Genomic DNA, 13940 nt, shown 5'->3' with positions numbered 1-13940 from the left:
ACAAGTGGTGAAGCAGGCTTGCAGGTGTCTACCTTTCTCACCCACTCTCTATCCTCTCTTCCTCTCTCAATTTCTCTCTGTCCTATCAAGAAAAAAAAAAAAAAAAAAAGGAAAAACTAGCCTCCAAGAGCAGTATATTGTAGTGCCAGCATGAAGCCCCAGCGATAACCCTAGAGGCAAAACAAAAACAAACAAAAAAGTAATTTCAAGATGATGGTAACTTAAGTTTCTAGAGACCTGAACATGAGAACTGTACTGAAAAGCACTTATACAGCTAGTGGAGAGTGTAGGCAGACTAAACCTGACATTAAATTATACTTGAAGAGCCACACAAAGTTTTATAATAAAGGGAATAATGCATTACTGACTCGATGATAGACAAACAATATCGACTATCATTAAAATGGAAAAAATTCTTTAAAAGCTTATTGGGATGATAAAGGCAGATGAAAACCAATAGATCTCTACAACTGGCAAGTTATGAAGCAAAGCATATTCATATTACTTAAAACTATAGAGAAAAATGCCAGGAATAGCTAAAAGTCTTAAAATTAGTTGAGACTGCAAAAGACAAAGGGGTCAACAAGAATATGCTGTTTTAGCACAGCTCCTTTAAGAATGACTTTAAAAAGTATTTGCAGAAAAATGTGACAAAGATTTTAAAAGCACATGGAGTCATAAAAACTAATAAAAGTTATTCTTGTTTAAGAAAAAAACAGGAAACCATATTACCTCATTGTTTGGTCCAGCAACTGATGATGCTAGGGATTCTTCAAGTTCCTCTGCTAACATGGACACATTTTCCCTTGAAGCTATAGATACCAATCCACTATTTCTAGAAAAAAGGATAGGAACACCACCACAGGGACCAGCTCCTAAAATACTATCTCCTAAAAGAATAAAATATATATAATGTAAGTATGAAGTATGTTTTTTAAAGTTTACTACCCACAGCAGAAAATAATACTGGCGTACTAAGAATATTTCTTCCCTTACAACATTCCAACCTACTTTAAACTTATCTTTCCTGCTGCCCCCACCCCTTACTGTATTATCCCATTCAATTTTGACTGCCACGGTCAGGTAGGCTAAACAAGATAGAATACTGTTTTCTTGTATCTATAGTGGAAACCTTGGTAGCAGACAGTAGCTGTTCCAGGTCTTCAAATAGATGCACTGAGCTGGGGTTTTTAATCCCAAATATTAAAAACTTGTTGCTATTTGAAGTAGCAGGTTTTATGTTCTTCAGCTTTAGAATGATAGAGCTATCTTCCCTTGGAAGAAATTAGTACTTTCTATATATCAGTAAAGAAATTTTTTTCATTTAACAAAATGCTAAACAACAGCTTTTCAATCCAATGGAGTCCTTTAGCCTAATTCTGTCTTACTGAGTAACTCAAAAAGAGGAAGAAAATCTAAGTTTCATACTGTTTGCCTCAACTAGATTTTTTTCCTCAGTCCAATCCTTATAGAAAAAAAAAAATATATATATATGATTATACTATCTACTTTCTTGACTCCTGGTTGACTCTTCCAACCTGCCCACCTCCATTCTAATTTTAATGTCCTTTGTACTATCTAAGATTTTTCTTATGCAGGAGCCTGCATAAGAAAATCAACTCTTGGGTGGGGGTAGATAGCATAATGGTTATGCAAAGGGACTCTCTTGTCTGAGGCTCCAAAGTCCCTGGTTCAATCCCCCGTACCACCATAAGCCAGAGCTGAGCAGTACTCTGGTGTTTCTTTCTGTGTTTTTCTCTCTCTGCATCTCTTTCAAAAATAAAACAAATAAAATACTTTAAAAAAAAGAAAACCAACTCTTGGGATTCGGCTGGTAGCGCAGCGGGTTAAGTGTATGTGGCGCAAAGCGCAAGGTCCAGCACAAGAATCCCAGTTCGAGCCCCGGCTCCCCACCTGCAGGGGAGTCACTTCACAAGCGGTGAAGCAGATCTGCAGATGTCTATCTTTCTCTCCCCATGTCTGTCTTCCCCCCCTCTCTCCATTTCTCTCTGTCCTATCCAACAACAATGACATCAAGAACAACAATAATAACTACAACAATAAAACAAGGGCAACAAAAAGGAAAATAAAATATTTTTTTTAAAAAAGTCTTTTAAGAAAATCAACTCTTGCTAACTAGAAAGAAAAAAATATTTGCCACAATATTTACTTGGGAATTCCACTACACCCTCTGTTTTTTCAATGGCATGTACTTCAACTACTGTAGCAATGTTATTAAATTTCTCCATAACACTTGGATGTGTCATGTTTGAAGCAACACTTATGGAAAAAGAAATGTTAGTAAGTGCACTAACTGTGTTTTCTGAAACTACTACTATACCTTGTGCATTAAAGACAATTTTCTCCTGAGGAGGAGAAAACTTCCCAGTTCCTGTGGAGCACACATAGACAGTATTTTCAGTATACAGATAGGCGGTCTGGTTTGAAAGATCTGGAATCATCAACCGACACATAACCAAGTCTTCAGACTGAAAAATTAAATTTAAAATCACATTCAATGAGCATTAACACAGTAATATTTGTTTATATGAATCTATTTGATTTTTTAAATATTTATTTATAGGGTGGTGGTAGACAGCATAATGGTTATATAAAGAGACCCTCATGCCTGAGGCTCTAAATTCCAGGTTCAATCCCCATACCACCATAAGCCAGAGTTGAGCAATGCACTGGTAAAAAAAAAAGAAAAAAGAAAAAGAAAAGAAAACTTATTTATAGAGGTGATAGTGTGCCTGGTTAAGTATATGTATTACCATGCACAAAGACCCAAGTTCAAGCCCCTGATCTCCATCTGCTGGGAGGAAAGCTTCATGAGTGGTGACATAGGTCTGCAGGTATCTGTCTTTCTTTCCTTCTCTGTCTCCCTCTCATTTCTCACAGTTTTATCAGATAAAATAAATAGTTAAAAAAATAAAACAAAATATATGAGAGAGAGTAAGAGAGAAAACCAGAGCATCACTCTGGCACGTATGATGTCAGGGATCAAATCTGCTCACACTTTTTTTTTTTTAAATTTAGGGGGCTGGATGATGGTGGTGCACCTGGTTAAGTGCATACATTACAAATGATCAAGGACCTGGGTTCAAGCTGTGAAGCCTGTCTGCAGCAGAGAAACTAGTGGTAAAGCAGTGCTGCAATCATCTTCTCTCTACCCTCACCCTCCAATTTCTCTCTGTCCTATCAAATAAGTACATATTTTAAACATTTTTCAAGTTAAATTTTAGTTTAACTATAGCACTGCTCAGATCTGACTTATAATGGTGCTAGGGATTGAACATGGGATGCTGGAACCACAGACATGGAAATCTGTTTGCATAGCCAATACATATATATTTATTTTCCCTTGCCCTTGTTGTTATTGTTGTTGCTATTGATGTCGTCATTGTTGGATAGGACAGAGAGAAATTGAGAGAGGAAGGGAAGACAGAAGGGGAGAGAAAGATAGACACCTGCAGACCTGCTTCATTTTGCCTGTGAAGGTACTCCCCGGCAGGTGGGGAGCCGGGGCTTGAACCAGGATCCTTACGCCAGTCCTTGCGCTTTGTGTCAATGTGCACTTAAACCGCTGCGCTACCGCCCAACTCCCCATAGCCAATATATTATCTTCCCAGTCCTTTACCCCTTAATCGAAGAGTATAACACTTTATCCACTGTATGTAGGTTGCTTTATGATTGTTAACTTATATTTCTATGAATTGATTATCCTTATGAAGCTTAAATACTACTTATGAGATCATTTAAAAATGAGTCGGTTATAAACATTGATTACAGAAAGAATTTAACAGGTTGCAAATAGGTAGTAAATTCTGAAAAGATTTCCAAATATGGATAAAAAAGGTCATATGATAAATATGATTTAAAAATTGGCACTTATAAATGATCCCTTATTAATAAACACTGGTTCTTACCTCACTATAAAGACAAAAAACACAAGAAAAATTTAATTTCATGTGTATATACATATATATGAAAAATGAATTTGTTCACATATCAGAAGCAGAAATCAAACTAACAAAATGCTTAAAATGAAATGCTTAAAGTGCTCCATTGATTTCCATTAAAATAATTTTACAAAGAAAATATTAAAAGTTGTAACCTATAAAGTTTTCTCAAAGTAGTCCAGAAGGTGACGCAGTGGATAAAGCACTGAACTCTCAAGCATGAGGTCCTAAATTCAATCCCTGGCAGCACATATATCAGAGTGATGTCTGGTTCTTTCTCTCTCTACTCCTATCTTTCTCATTCATAAATAAATAAAGAAAAAAGAAAAAGTCCTGACTCTCCACCCAAAGAAAAAAGAAAAAGAAAATATTAAAAAAATAAAATTTTCACAAATTATGTTCTTTGTATTTGCGTGCACAGTATAAAAATTCTGAACACCAAGAAATTGCATAAGAAATTGCCATCAGGGGTTCGGGTGGTAGTGCAGCGGGTTAAGACACATGGCTCAAAGTGCAAGGACCAGCATAAGGATCCCAGTTTGAATCCCTGGCTCCCCACCTGCAGGGGGTTGCTTCACTACGGTAAAACAGGTCTGCAGGTGTCTGTCTCTATCTTCCTTTCTGTCTCCCCTCCTCTTTCATTTTCTCTCTGTCATATCCAACAACAACAACAACAATAGTAATAATGACAATAAGGGCAACAGAATGGGAAAAATTGCCTCCAGGCAGGTACCAAGTGCCAGTGATAACCCTGGAGGCAAAGAGAGAGAGAGAGAAAGAAAGAAAGAAAGAAAGAAAGAAAGAAAGAAAGAAAGAAAGAAAGAAAGAGGGAGGGAGGGAAGGAAGGAAGGAAGGAAGGAGGGAAGAAAAGAAAAAAGGAAGGAAGGAAGGAATTGGAATCAGTTGTTTCTACTCTAATTTTTCTTTAGTTAAGGTTGAACAAAGAGACAAACATAAATGGTATATAAAATGCAATGTCTAAAAGTACAGGGATGGGGGCCAAGAAATGGATCACCTGGGAAATCACGCAAGTTACCATGTATGAAGAACTGGGTTTGAGCCCCTGGCTACCACATGGGAACAGCTGCAAAGCAGATACTTCACAAGTGGTGGGTTGGTGCTGTGGTATCTCTCTCCTCCTATATAAATGAATGCCACTGGAAAGGGTGGAGTCCCACAGGCATGGAGCCCCAGCATATCTCTCCAAGCAAAGTGGTGGGGACAGGGGTGTAGTTCAGTAGTAGAAGTCTACCTTTACATGTATGAGGTCCTGGGTTTAACCCGCAGCACACCCCTTCCATGTGTAATGTCTAAAAGCTAATTATTTTAAAATACTTCCAAAACCTACAGATGTACTTCTTAAAATTCTTGTAGTGGCGGGGAGAGGGGGGGGAGGCTGGCTTCTCAATGCTATTCACACATAGTAATTTAACTTATAGATAGAAATCTTACCTGGAAAGGAGGATTATACTGAGTGACTTCTACATTTACAGAATCTAACATTTGGTAGCCATTATCTTCTACTGTTATCAGAGTATAGTAGACAAGGCATGGGTTGTCTGCTGGGTGCCATGCTGCTGCTAAAATCAAGAGTCCATCACTAATGAATGAAAATAAAAGATCTAGTTGGAAACCAGTTCAGCAGTTTCTTATAAAGCTAAAAAAAATGTTCTTACAATATGGCCTAGCAATCCCACATGTATATATATTCAATAAAAACTTAAGTTTATAATAAAACTTGCCTGCAGGGTCTGGGCATTGGCTCACTCAGTAGAGAGCAAACATTATTATGTGTGAGAATTCAGATTCAAATTCCAGTGGGGGGGGACTTCAGGAGGCGGAGCTACGAGCAGCAGCAGATCTCTTCCTCTCCTCTCCTCTCCTCTCCTCTCCTCTCCTCTCCTCTCCTCTCCTCTCCTCTCCTCTCCTCTCCTCTCTTCTCCTCTCCTCTCCCGGATCAACTAGGAATACTAAAGGAGACCACCCAGGACGAAACAAGACAGGACTAAAATGATCACAGGAACCCACTAAATCACCGGTGAGTACAAACACGTGTGGCTGGTGACAGAGAGGAGCTTAGGGAGAGATTAAGTGACTGCTAACAGTCCACCAGTTTATCAGTTGAGACACCACCACCAGTCTGCTCCACCAACAAGGGGACAGCTGAAGGGAGGAGAGGACTCCTCAGAGACTCACCAAGTGCAACTCTGAGTCTCCATTGCTACTGCCCTCAGAATCTGGAGCAGCGACAGGGAGGGACACCAGGGGACAGATATCTAACCGGGAAACTCAGGAGAAGACCTATACCTCGTTGGCATAGCTGAGGGGCTGTGAAAGTCTCTTTGCATAACCACTGGATTATCTCTGCCACACCCTGCTTTATCTCTTGGTCAGGAGTCAGTGATTAAGGTAAGAAGCCTACTTATAGTTTAAAAGCCCTCAGACTCCCATAACCTACAGGGAAGAAAAAAAAAAGGCTTTAAATCACTGAGCTCCAACTCAGGGATTAAAATACTATTGAAACAACTGTTAACTTCCACCACTGTGAACCCTTTAATTAACTTACTTAGACACAAGTCAATCTAGGCAATAGTGATCAGTAATTTGAAAAGTACTGAGAGAGGGAACTCATAACATAATATATAAAATGGTTAAAACAACAAGAAAAAATATTGGAGAATCTAACCAGGACAAGAGTCCAGCTAAAAGTACACCAGAGGGTGAAGCACAAAATAACGAGTTCACCATCCAAACATTAGCTAAGGGAATAATAACAGGAGTGAGTAAAGAATTTGAAAAAATTTAATCAGAAATACAGGAATAACAAATGAGACTATGGAAGAAAATACTAATTATCTCAAGGTTATTAGAGAGCTGAAAGCTGAAATCACTGAGCTAAGAACACAACTAGCTGAACAAACTAAAACAGTATCAGAAGAGGGTAACAAAATAGATGAACTCAAGAAAACAGTAGAGGGCAGGGAGAATAGAATCAATGAGGCTTAAGACAGAATTAGCAAGATCGAGGACGAATTAGAGACAACTAAAAAAGAAGTAAGAGATCTCAAAAACAGATTAGTAGATGCTGAAAACAACAACAGAGAGACCTATGGAATGACTCCAAAAGAAACAATATACGCATTATTGGCATACCAGAGGAAGAAAGAGAAGGAGAGGAAGAAAGCAATCTCCAGGCCATAATAGCTGAAAACTTCTCTAGTGTAAAAAACATAAAAGACATAAAGATTCAAGAAGCCCAGAGGGTCCCAAAAAGAATTAACCCAGACCTAATGACACCAAGACATATCATACTTAGAATGGAAAGGAATAAGGATAAAGAAAGGATCCTGAAGGCTGCAAGAGAAAAACAAAGAGTCACCTACAAAGGAAAACCCATAAGATTAGCAGCAGACTTCTCACACAAACACTACAGGCCAGAAGACAATGGCAAGACATCTATCAAGTGCTCAATGAGAAAGGCTTTCAACCAAGAATACTGCTAGACTATCATTCACACTAGATGGAGGCATCAAAACCTTCTCAGACAAGCAACAGTTGAAGGAATCAACCATCACCAAGACTGCCCTGAAAGAAGTTCTGAAAGATCTCCTATAAACAATCAGACCACCACAAATAGGACATATAGCAAAACACTCTAAAACTCTACAAGAATGGTGTTAAAATATCTTCAATCTTTGATATCAATAAATGTCAATGGCCTAAATTCACCTATTAAAAGACACAGAGTAGGAAGATGGATCAGAAAACACCACCCAACAATATGCTGTCTACAGGAAACCCACCTAACTCAACAAGACAAACAAAGACTTAAAGTGAAAGGATGGAAAACTATCATACAAGCCAATGGGCCACAAAAAAGGGGCGGGGGGGTGGGGCTGTAGCGCAGCGGGTTAAGCGCAGGTGGCGCAAAGCAAAAGGACCGACATAAGGATCCCGGTTCAAGCCCCGGCTCCCCACCTGCAGGGGAGTCGCTTCACAGGCGGTGAAGCAGGTCTGCAAGTGTCTATCTTTCTCTCCTCCTCTCTCCATTTCTCTCTGTCCTATACAACAACAACAACAATAATAATAAATACAACAATAAAACAACAAGGGCAACAAAAGGGAATAAATAAATTAAAAAAAAAAAAGGGGCAGGAACAGCTATTCTCATATCTGACATGATAGACTTTGAAATAGAAAAGATTAAAAAAGATAGGAATAGACACTACTTAATGCTCAGAGGATCAGTCAATCAAGGACTTAACAATTATTAACATCTATGCACCCAATGAGAAGCCATGTAAATACATCAAACGTCTACTGAAAGAGCTACAGCAATATATTAACAGCAACACAGTCATAGTAGGGGGCTTCAACACCCCGCTCTCTCAACTTGACAGATCATCCAAGCAGAAAATAAAGACATAATGGAGCTAAATGAAGAGATAGATAAACTAGAACTATTGGACATTTTCACATTCATTCATCCCAAGAAACTGGGATACACATTTTACTCAAATCCACATGGGTCATTCTCAAGGACAGACCGTATGTTAGGCCACAAAGACAGCATCAGAAAATTCAAGAGCATTGAAATCATCCCAAGCATCTTCTCAGACCATAGTGGAATGAAACTAACACTTAACAATAAACAAAAGTTTAGTAATAGTCCCAAAATGTGGAAGCTGAAAAGTACACTTCTTTAACAACCTCTGGGTCAAAGAGGAAATCAAGGAAATCAAAATGTTTTGAGACTTCAATGAAAATGAAGACACAAGCTATCAAAATATTTGGGACATAGCTAAGGCAGTACTGAGAGGGAAGTTCATAGTTCATATAGTTCATAGCTATACAAGCACATATTAGGAAACAAGAAAAAGCACAAATAAACAGCCTGATTGCACATCTTAAAGACCTAGAAGAAGAACAACAACGGAAGCCTAAAGCAACCAGGACGAAATCACTAAAGTTAGGGCAAAAATAAATAACACTGAGAATAAGAAAACCATACAAAAGATCAACGAAAGTAAATGTTGGTTCTTCAAAAGAGTGAACAAAATCGACAAACCTTTAGCCAGACTCACAAAACAAAAAAGGGAAAAGACCCAAATAAATTGGTTGGCAAAGGAAAGAGGAGATATCACAACAGACATTGCAGAAATTAAACATATCATGCGAGGCTTCTATGAACAACTATATGCCACCAAGCTAGAGAACCTGGAAGAAATGGATGATTTCCTAGATACCTACCAACTTCCAAAACTAAGTAAAGAGGAAGCAGATAACATGAACAGGCCCATCACAGCTAATGAAATTGAAAGTTATAAATAATCTCCCTAAAAATAAAAGTCCTGGACCAGATGGTTTTACAAATGAATTCTACAAAACCTTCAAAGAAGAACTAATACCTCTACTTTTAAAAGTTTTCCAGAAGACTGAAGACACTGGAATACTCCCTGCCAGCTTCTATGAAGCCAACATTTCTCTGATACCAAAAGCAGACAGGGATACAACCAAAAAAGAAAACTACAGACCAATATCTCTGATGAACATAGATGAGAAAATATTGAACAAAATTCTAGCCAACTGGATACAGCAGTAAATTAAAAAGACTGTTCATCATGACCAAGTGGGGTTTATCCCAGGCATGCAAAGTTGTCAATCAATATGATCCACCACATCACAAAAGCAAGACCAAAAACCACATGGTCATATCAGTAGATGCAGAGAAAGCCTTTGACAAAATACAACATCCCTTTATGATCAAAACACTACAAAAAATGAGAATAGAGGGAAAATTACTCAAAATAATGGAGTCTACATATGGCAAACCTATAGCCAACATCATACTCAATGTTGAAAAATGGAAGCATTTCCCCTCAGATCAGGTACTAGACAGGGCTGCCCACTATCACCATTACTATTCAACATAGTGTTGGAAGTTCTTGCCATAGCAATCAGGCAGGAGCAAGGAATTAAAGGCATACAGATTGGAAGAGAAGAAGTCAAACTCTCCCTATTTACAGATGACATGATAGTATACACAGAAAAACCTAAGGAATCCAGCAAGAAGCTTTTGGAAATCATCAGGCAATACAGTAACGTGTCAGGCTACAAAATTAACATTCAAAAGTCAGTGGCATTCCTCTATGCAAACACTAAGTTAGAAGAAATTGAAATCCAGAAATCAATTCCTTTTACTGTTGCAACAAAAACAATAAAATATCTAGGAGTAAATCTAACCAAAGAAGTGAAAGACTTGTATACAGAAAATTATAAGTCACTACTCAAGGAAACTGAAAAAGACACAAAGAAGTGGAAAGATATTGCATGTTCATGGGTTGGTAGAATTAACATCATCAAAATGAATATACTACCCAGAGCCATCTACAAATTTAATGCTATCCCCATCAAGATCCCAAGCACATTTTTTAGGAGAATAGAAAAAATGCTATAATATTTATAATATTTATCTGGAACCAGAAAAGACTTAGAATTGCCAAAACAATCTTGAGAAAAAATAACAGAACTAGAGGCATCACACTCCCAGATTTCAAACTGTATTATAGGGCCATTGTCATCAAAACTGCTTGGTACTGGAACATGAACAGACACACTGACCAGTGGAATAGAATTGAGAGTCCAGAAGTGAGCCCCCACACCTATGGACATCTAATCTTTGACAAAGGTGCCCAGACTATTAAATGGGGAAAGCAGAGTCTCTTCAACAAATGGTGTTGGAAACAATGGGTTGAAACATGCAGAAGAATGAAACTGAACCACTGTATTTCACCAAATACAAAAGTAAATTCCAAATGGATCAAGGACTTGGATGTTAGTTTAGAAACTATCAGATACTTAGAGGAAAATATTGGCAGAACTCTTTTCCGCATAAATTATAAAGACATCTTTAATGAAACGAATCCAATTACAAAGAAGACTAAGGCAAGCATAAACCTATGGAACTACATCAAATTAAAAAGCTTCTGTATAGCAAAAGAAACCACTACCCAAACCAAGAGACCCCTCACAGAATGGGAGAAGATCTTTACATGCCATACATCAGGTAAGAATTTAATAACCGGGACCGGATGGTAGCACACCTGGTTGAGCACACATTACAGTGCTCAAGGACCCAGGTTTGAGCCCCCGGTCCCCACCTGTAGAGGGAAAGTTTTGCAAGTGGTAAAGCAGGACTGCAGGTGTCTCTCTTTCTCTCGCCCTCTCTGTCTCCCCTATCCTCTCTATTTCTGGCTGTCTCTAGTCAATAAATATAAATTAAAAAAAAAAAAGTTTAATAACCAACATATATAAAGAGCTTGCCAAACAACAACAAGACAATAACCCCATCCAAAAATGGGGGGAGGACATGGATAGAATATTCACCACAGATCTAAAAGGCCAAGAAACACATGAAACACAAGTCTCTGGTTGTCAGAGAAATGCAAATAAAGACAACAACGAGATACCACTTCACTCCTGTGAGAATGTCACACATCAGAAAAGGTAATAGCAGCAAATGCTGGAGAGGGTGTGGGGTCAAAAGAACCCTCCTACACTGCTGGTTGGAATGTAAATTGGTCCATCCTCTGTGGAGAACAGTCTGGAGAACTCTCAGAAGGCTAGAAATGGATCTACCCTATGAGCCTGCAATTCCTCTCCTGGGGATATATCCTAAGGAACCCAACATATCCATCCAAAAAGACCTGTGTACACATATGTTCTTGGCAGCACAATTTGTAATAGCCAAAACCTGGAAGCAACCCAGGTGTCCAACAACAGATGAGTGGCTGAGCAAGTTGTGGTATATATACACAATGGAATACTACTCAGCTGTAAAAAATGTTGACTTCACCGTTTTCAGCCGATCTTGGATGGACCTTGAAAAAAATCATTTTGAGTGAAATGAGTCAGAAACAGAAGGATGAATATGGGATGATCTCACTCTCAGGCTGAGGTTGAAAAACAAGATCAGAAAAGGAAACACAAGTAGAACCTGAAATGGAATTGGCGTATCGCACCATTATTTCATTAAAATGAAATAAAGTATCTTTAAAAAATGAAAAAGACATATCACACCAAAGTAAAAGACTCTGGAGTGGGTGGGTGGGGAGAATACAGGTCCAAGAAGGATTCAGAGGACCTAGCGGGGGTTGTATTGTTATATGGGAAACTGGGGAATGTTATGCATGTACAAACTATTGTACTTACTGTTGAATGTAAAACATTAATTCCGCAATAAATAAATTAAAAAAAAAACACAGGAAATTAACTACAAAAAAAAAAATTCCAGTCCCCACCTGTAAGAGGAAGCTTCACAAACAGTGGAGCAGTGCTGTAGGTGTCTCCCTTCCCTCCAGTCTCTATCTCCTATTAAAATGCGAGTGGGGGCGGAGGCAGGGGGAGAGAAATGGAAAAAAGGGCTTCCAGAAACAGTGGAGTCTTCATGTAGGCCTTGAGTCTCAATGATTATGCTGGTGGCAATGAAAGGAAGGAAGGTAGGAAAGTAGGAAGGAAGGAAGGAAGGAAGGAAGGAAGGAAGGAAGGAATGAAGGGAGGGAGGATGGATGGATTATGCTGGTGGCAATGAAAGGTTGAAAGGTAGGAAGGTAGGAAGGCAGGAAGAAAGGGAGGGAGGGAGGGAGGGAGGAAGGAAGGCAGGCAAGAAGGGAGGGAGGGGAAGAAATGAAAGGGTGAGAAAGAGAAAGCACTAACAATATTTATAGTGTTTTCATTCATAATTGCATAACCGGAAACAATCCAATATCCTTCAAGTTTTCCCCCTATAAACATTTTTATTTTGTGGTCTGGGAGGTGGTGCAGTGGATAAAGCATTGGATTCTCAAGCATGAGGTCCTGAGTTCTATCCCGGCAGAACATGTTCCAAAGTGATGTCTGGTTCTTTCTATCCTCCTATCTTTTTCATGAATAAATAAATTCTTTTTAAAAAATTATTTTTATTGGAGGGATTAATGGTTTATAGTAGATATAGTTGTTGTAATATGTGTAAAATTTCTCAGTTATCTGCAAAACACTCACCCCCAGCCTAGGTACTCCTCCACCATCATGCACCAGGACCTGAAAGGTTCCCCTCCCCAACCCTCCCATTTCAGAGTTCCTCACTCTGGTGCAACATACCAGATTAGTTCTATTTTACTTTGTGTTTCTCTTTTCTGTTCTTTTTTTTTTTTTAAGATTTTATTTATTTATAAGAAAGATAGGAGAAGAGAGAAAGAACCAGACATCACTGGCACATGTGCTACTGGGGATCAAACTCGAGACCTCATGCTTGAGAGTCCAAAGCTCTACCACTGCGCCACCTCCCGGACCACTCTCTTTTCTGTTCTTATTTCTCAACTTCTGTCCATGAGTGAGATCATACCATATTCATCCTTCTCTTTCTGGCTTATCTCACTTAACAAAGATTCTTTCAAGATCCATTCAAGTTGAGGTGAAGAAGGTGAATTCATCATTCTATATAGCTGAGTAGTATTCTATTGTGTATACCACAACTTGCTCAGCCACTCATCTGTTGCTGGACACCAGGGCTGCTTCCAGGTTTTGGCTATTACAAATTGTGCTGCTATGAACATAGGTATACACAGGTCTTTTTGGATGGGTGTGTTTCTTAGGACATATCCCCAAGAGAGAAATTGCAGGGCCATAGGGTAGATTCACTTCTAGAGTTCTCTATCCATCAATGTTTGTCAGTGGGTAAAATAAAAGGCAGGGGAAGGGGGGCTTACCAAAGTAAGGAACTCTGGGATGAGAGGGGTGGAGGGGAGGGGTTTCCAGGCCCTGGTGCACAATGATGGACCCAGGCTGGGGGTGAAAGAGTTTGGCAAAAATCTGAAAAAGCGTGGTCCAGGAGGTGGTACAGTGGATAAGGCTTTGGGCTCTCAAGCATGAGGTCCCAAGTTCAATCCCGGCAGCACATGTACCAGAGTGATGAATGGTTCTTTCCCTCTCCTATCATTT

General features: G+C 39.0%; 1 protein-coding gene across 1 annotated transcript in view; it reads right to left on the bottom strand.

The window, feature by feature from the left end:
- NUP133 (nucleoporin 133) overlaps positions 1 to 13940 on the bottom strand; it is a 93785-nt gene that overhangs the window by 52590 nt on the left and 27255 nt on the right. Inside the window, exons 9-11 of the mRNA XM_060192026.1 lie at positions 5415 to 5562; positions 2342 to 2489; positions 733 to 890 (exon numbers count right to left, since the gene is read on the bottom strand). Of these exons, the coding sequence (XP_060048009.1) occupies positions 733 to 890; positions 2342 to 2489; positions 5415 to 5562 (454 nt within the window). The remainder of the gene's footprint in view (positions 1 to 732; positions 891 to 2341; positions 2490 to 5414; positions 5563 to 13940) is intronic.

Source organism: Erinaceus europaeus, chromosome 6 (genome assembly GCF_950295315.1).
Source record: "Erinaceus europaeus chromosome 6, mEriEur2.1, whole genome shotgun sequence".
Classification (NCBI taxonomy): Eukaryota; Metazoa; Chordata; class Mammalia; order Eulipotyphla; family Erinaceidae; genus Erinaceus; species Erinaceus europaeus.
The sequence above is the reverse complement of the archived record's forward strand: the minus strand, read 5'-3'. Positions and strand labels throughout refer to the sequence as shown.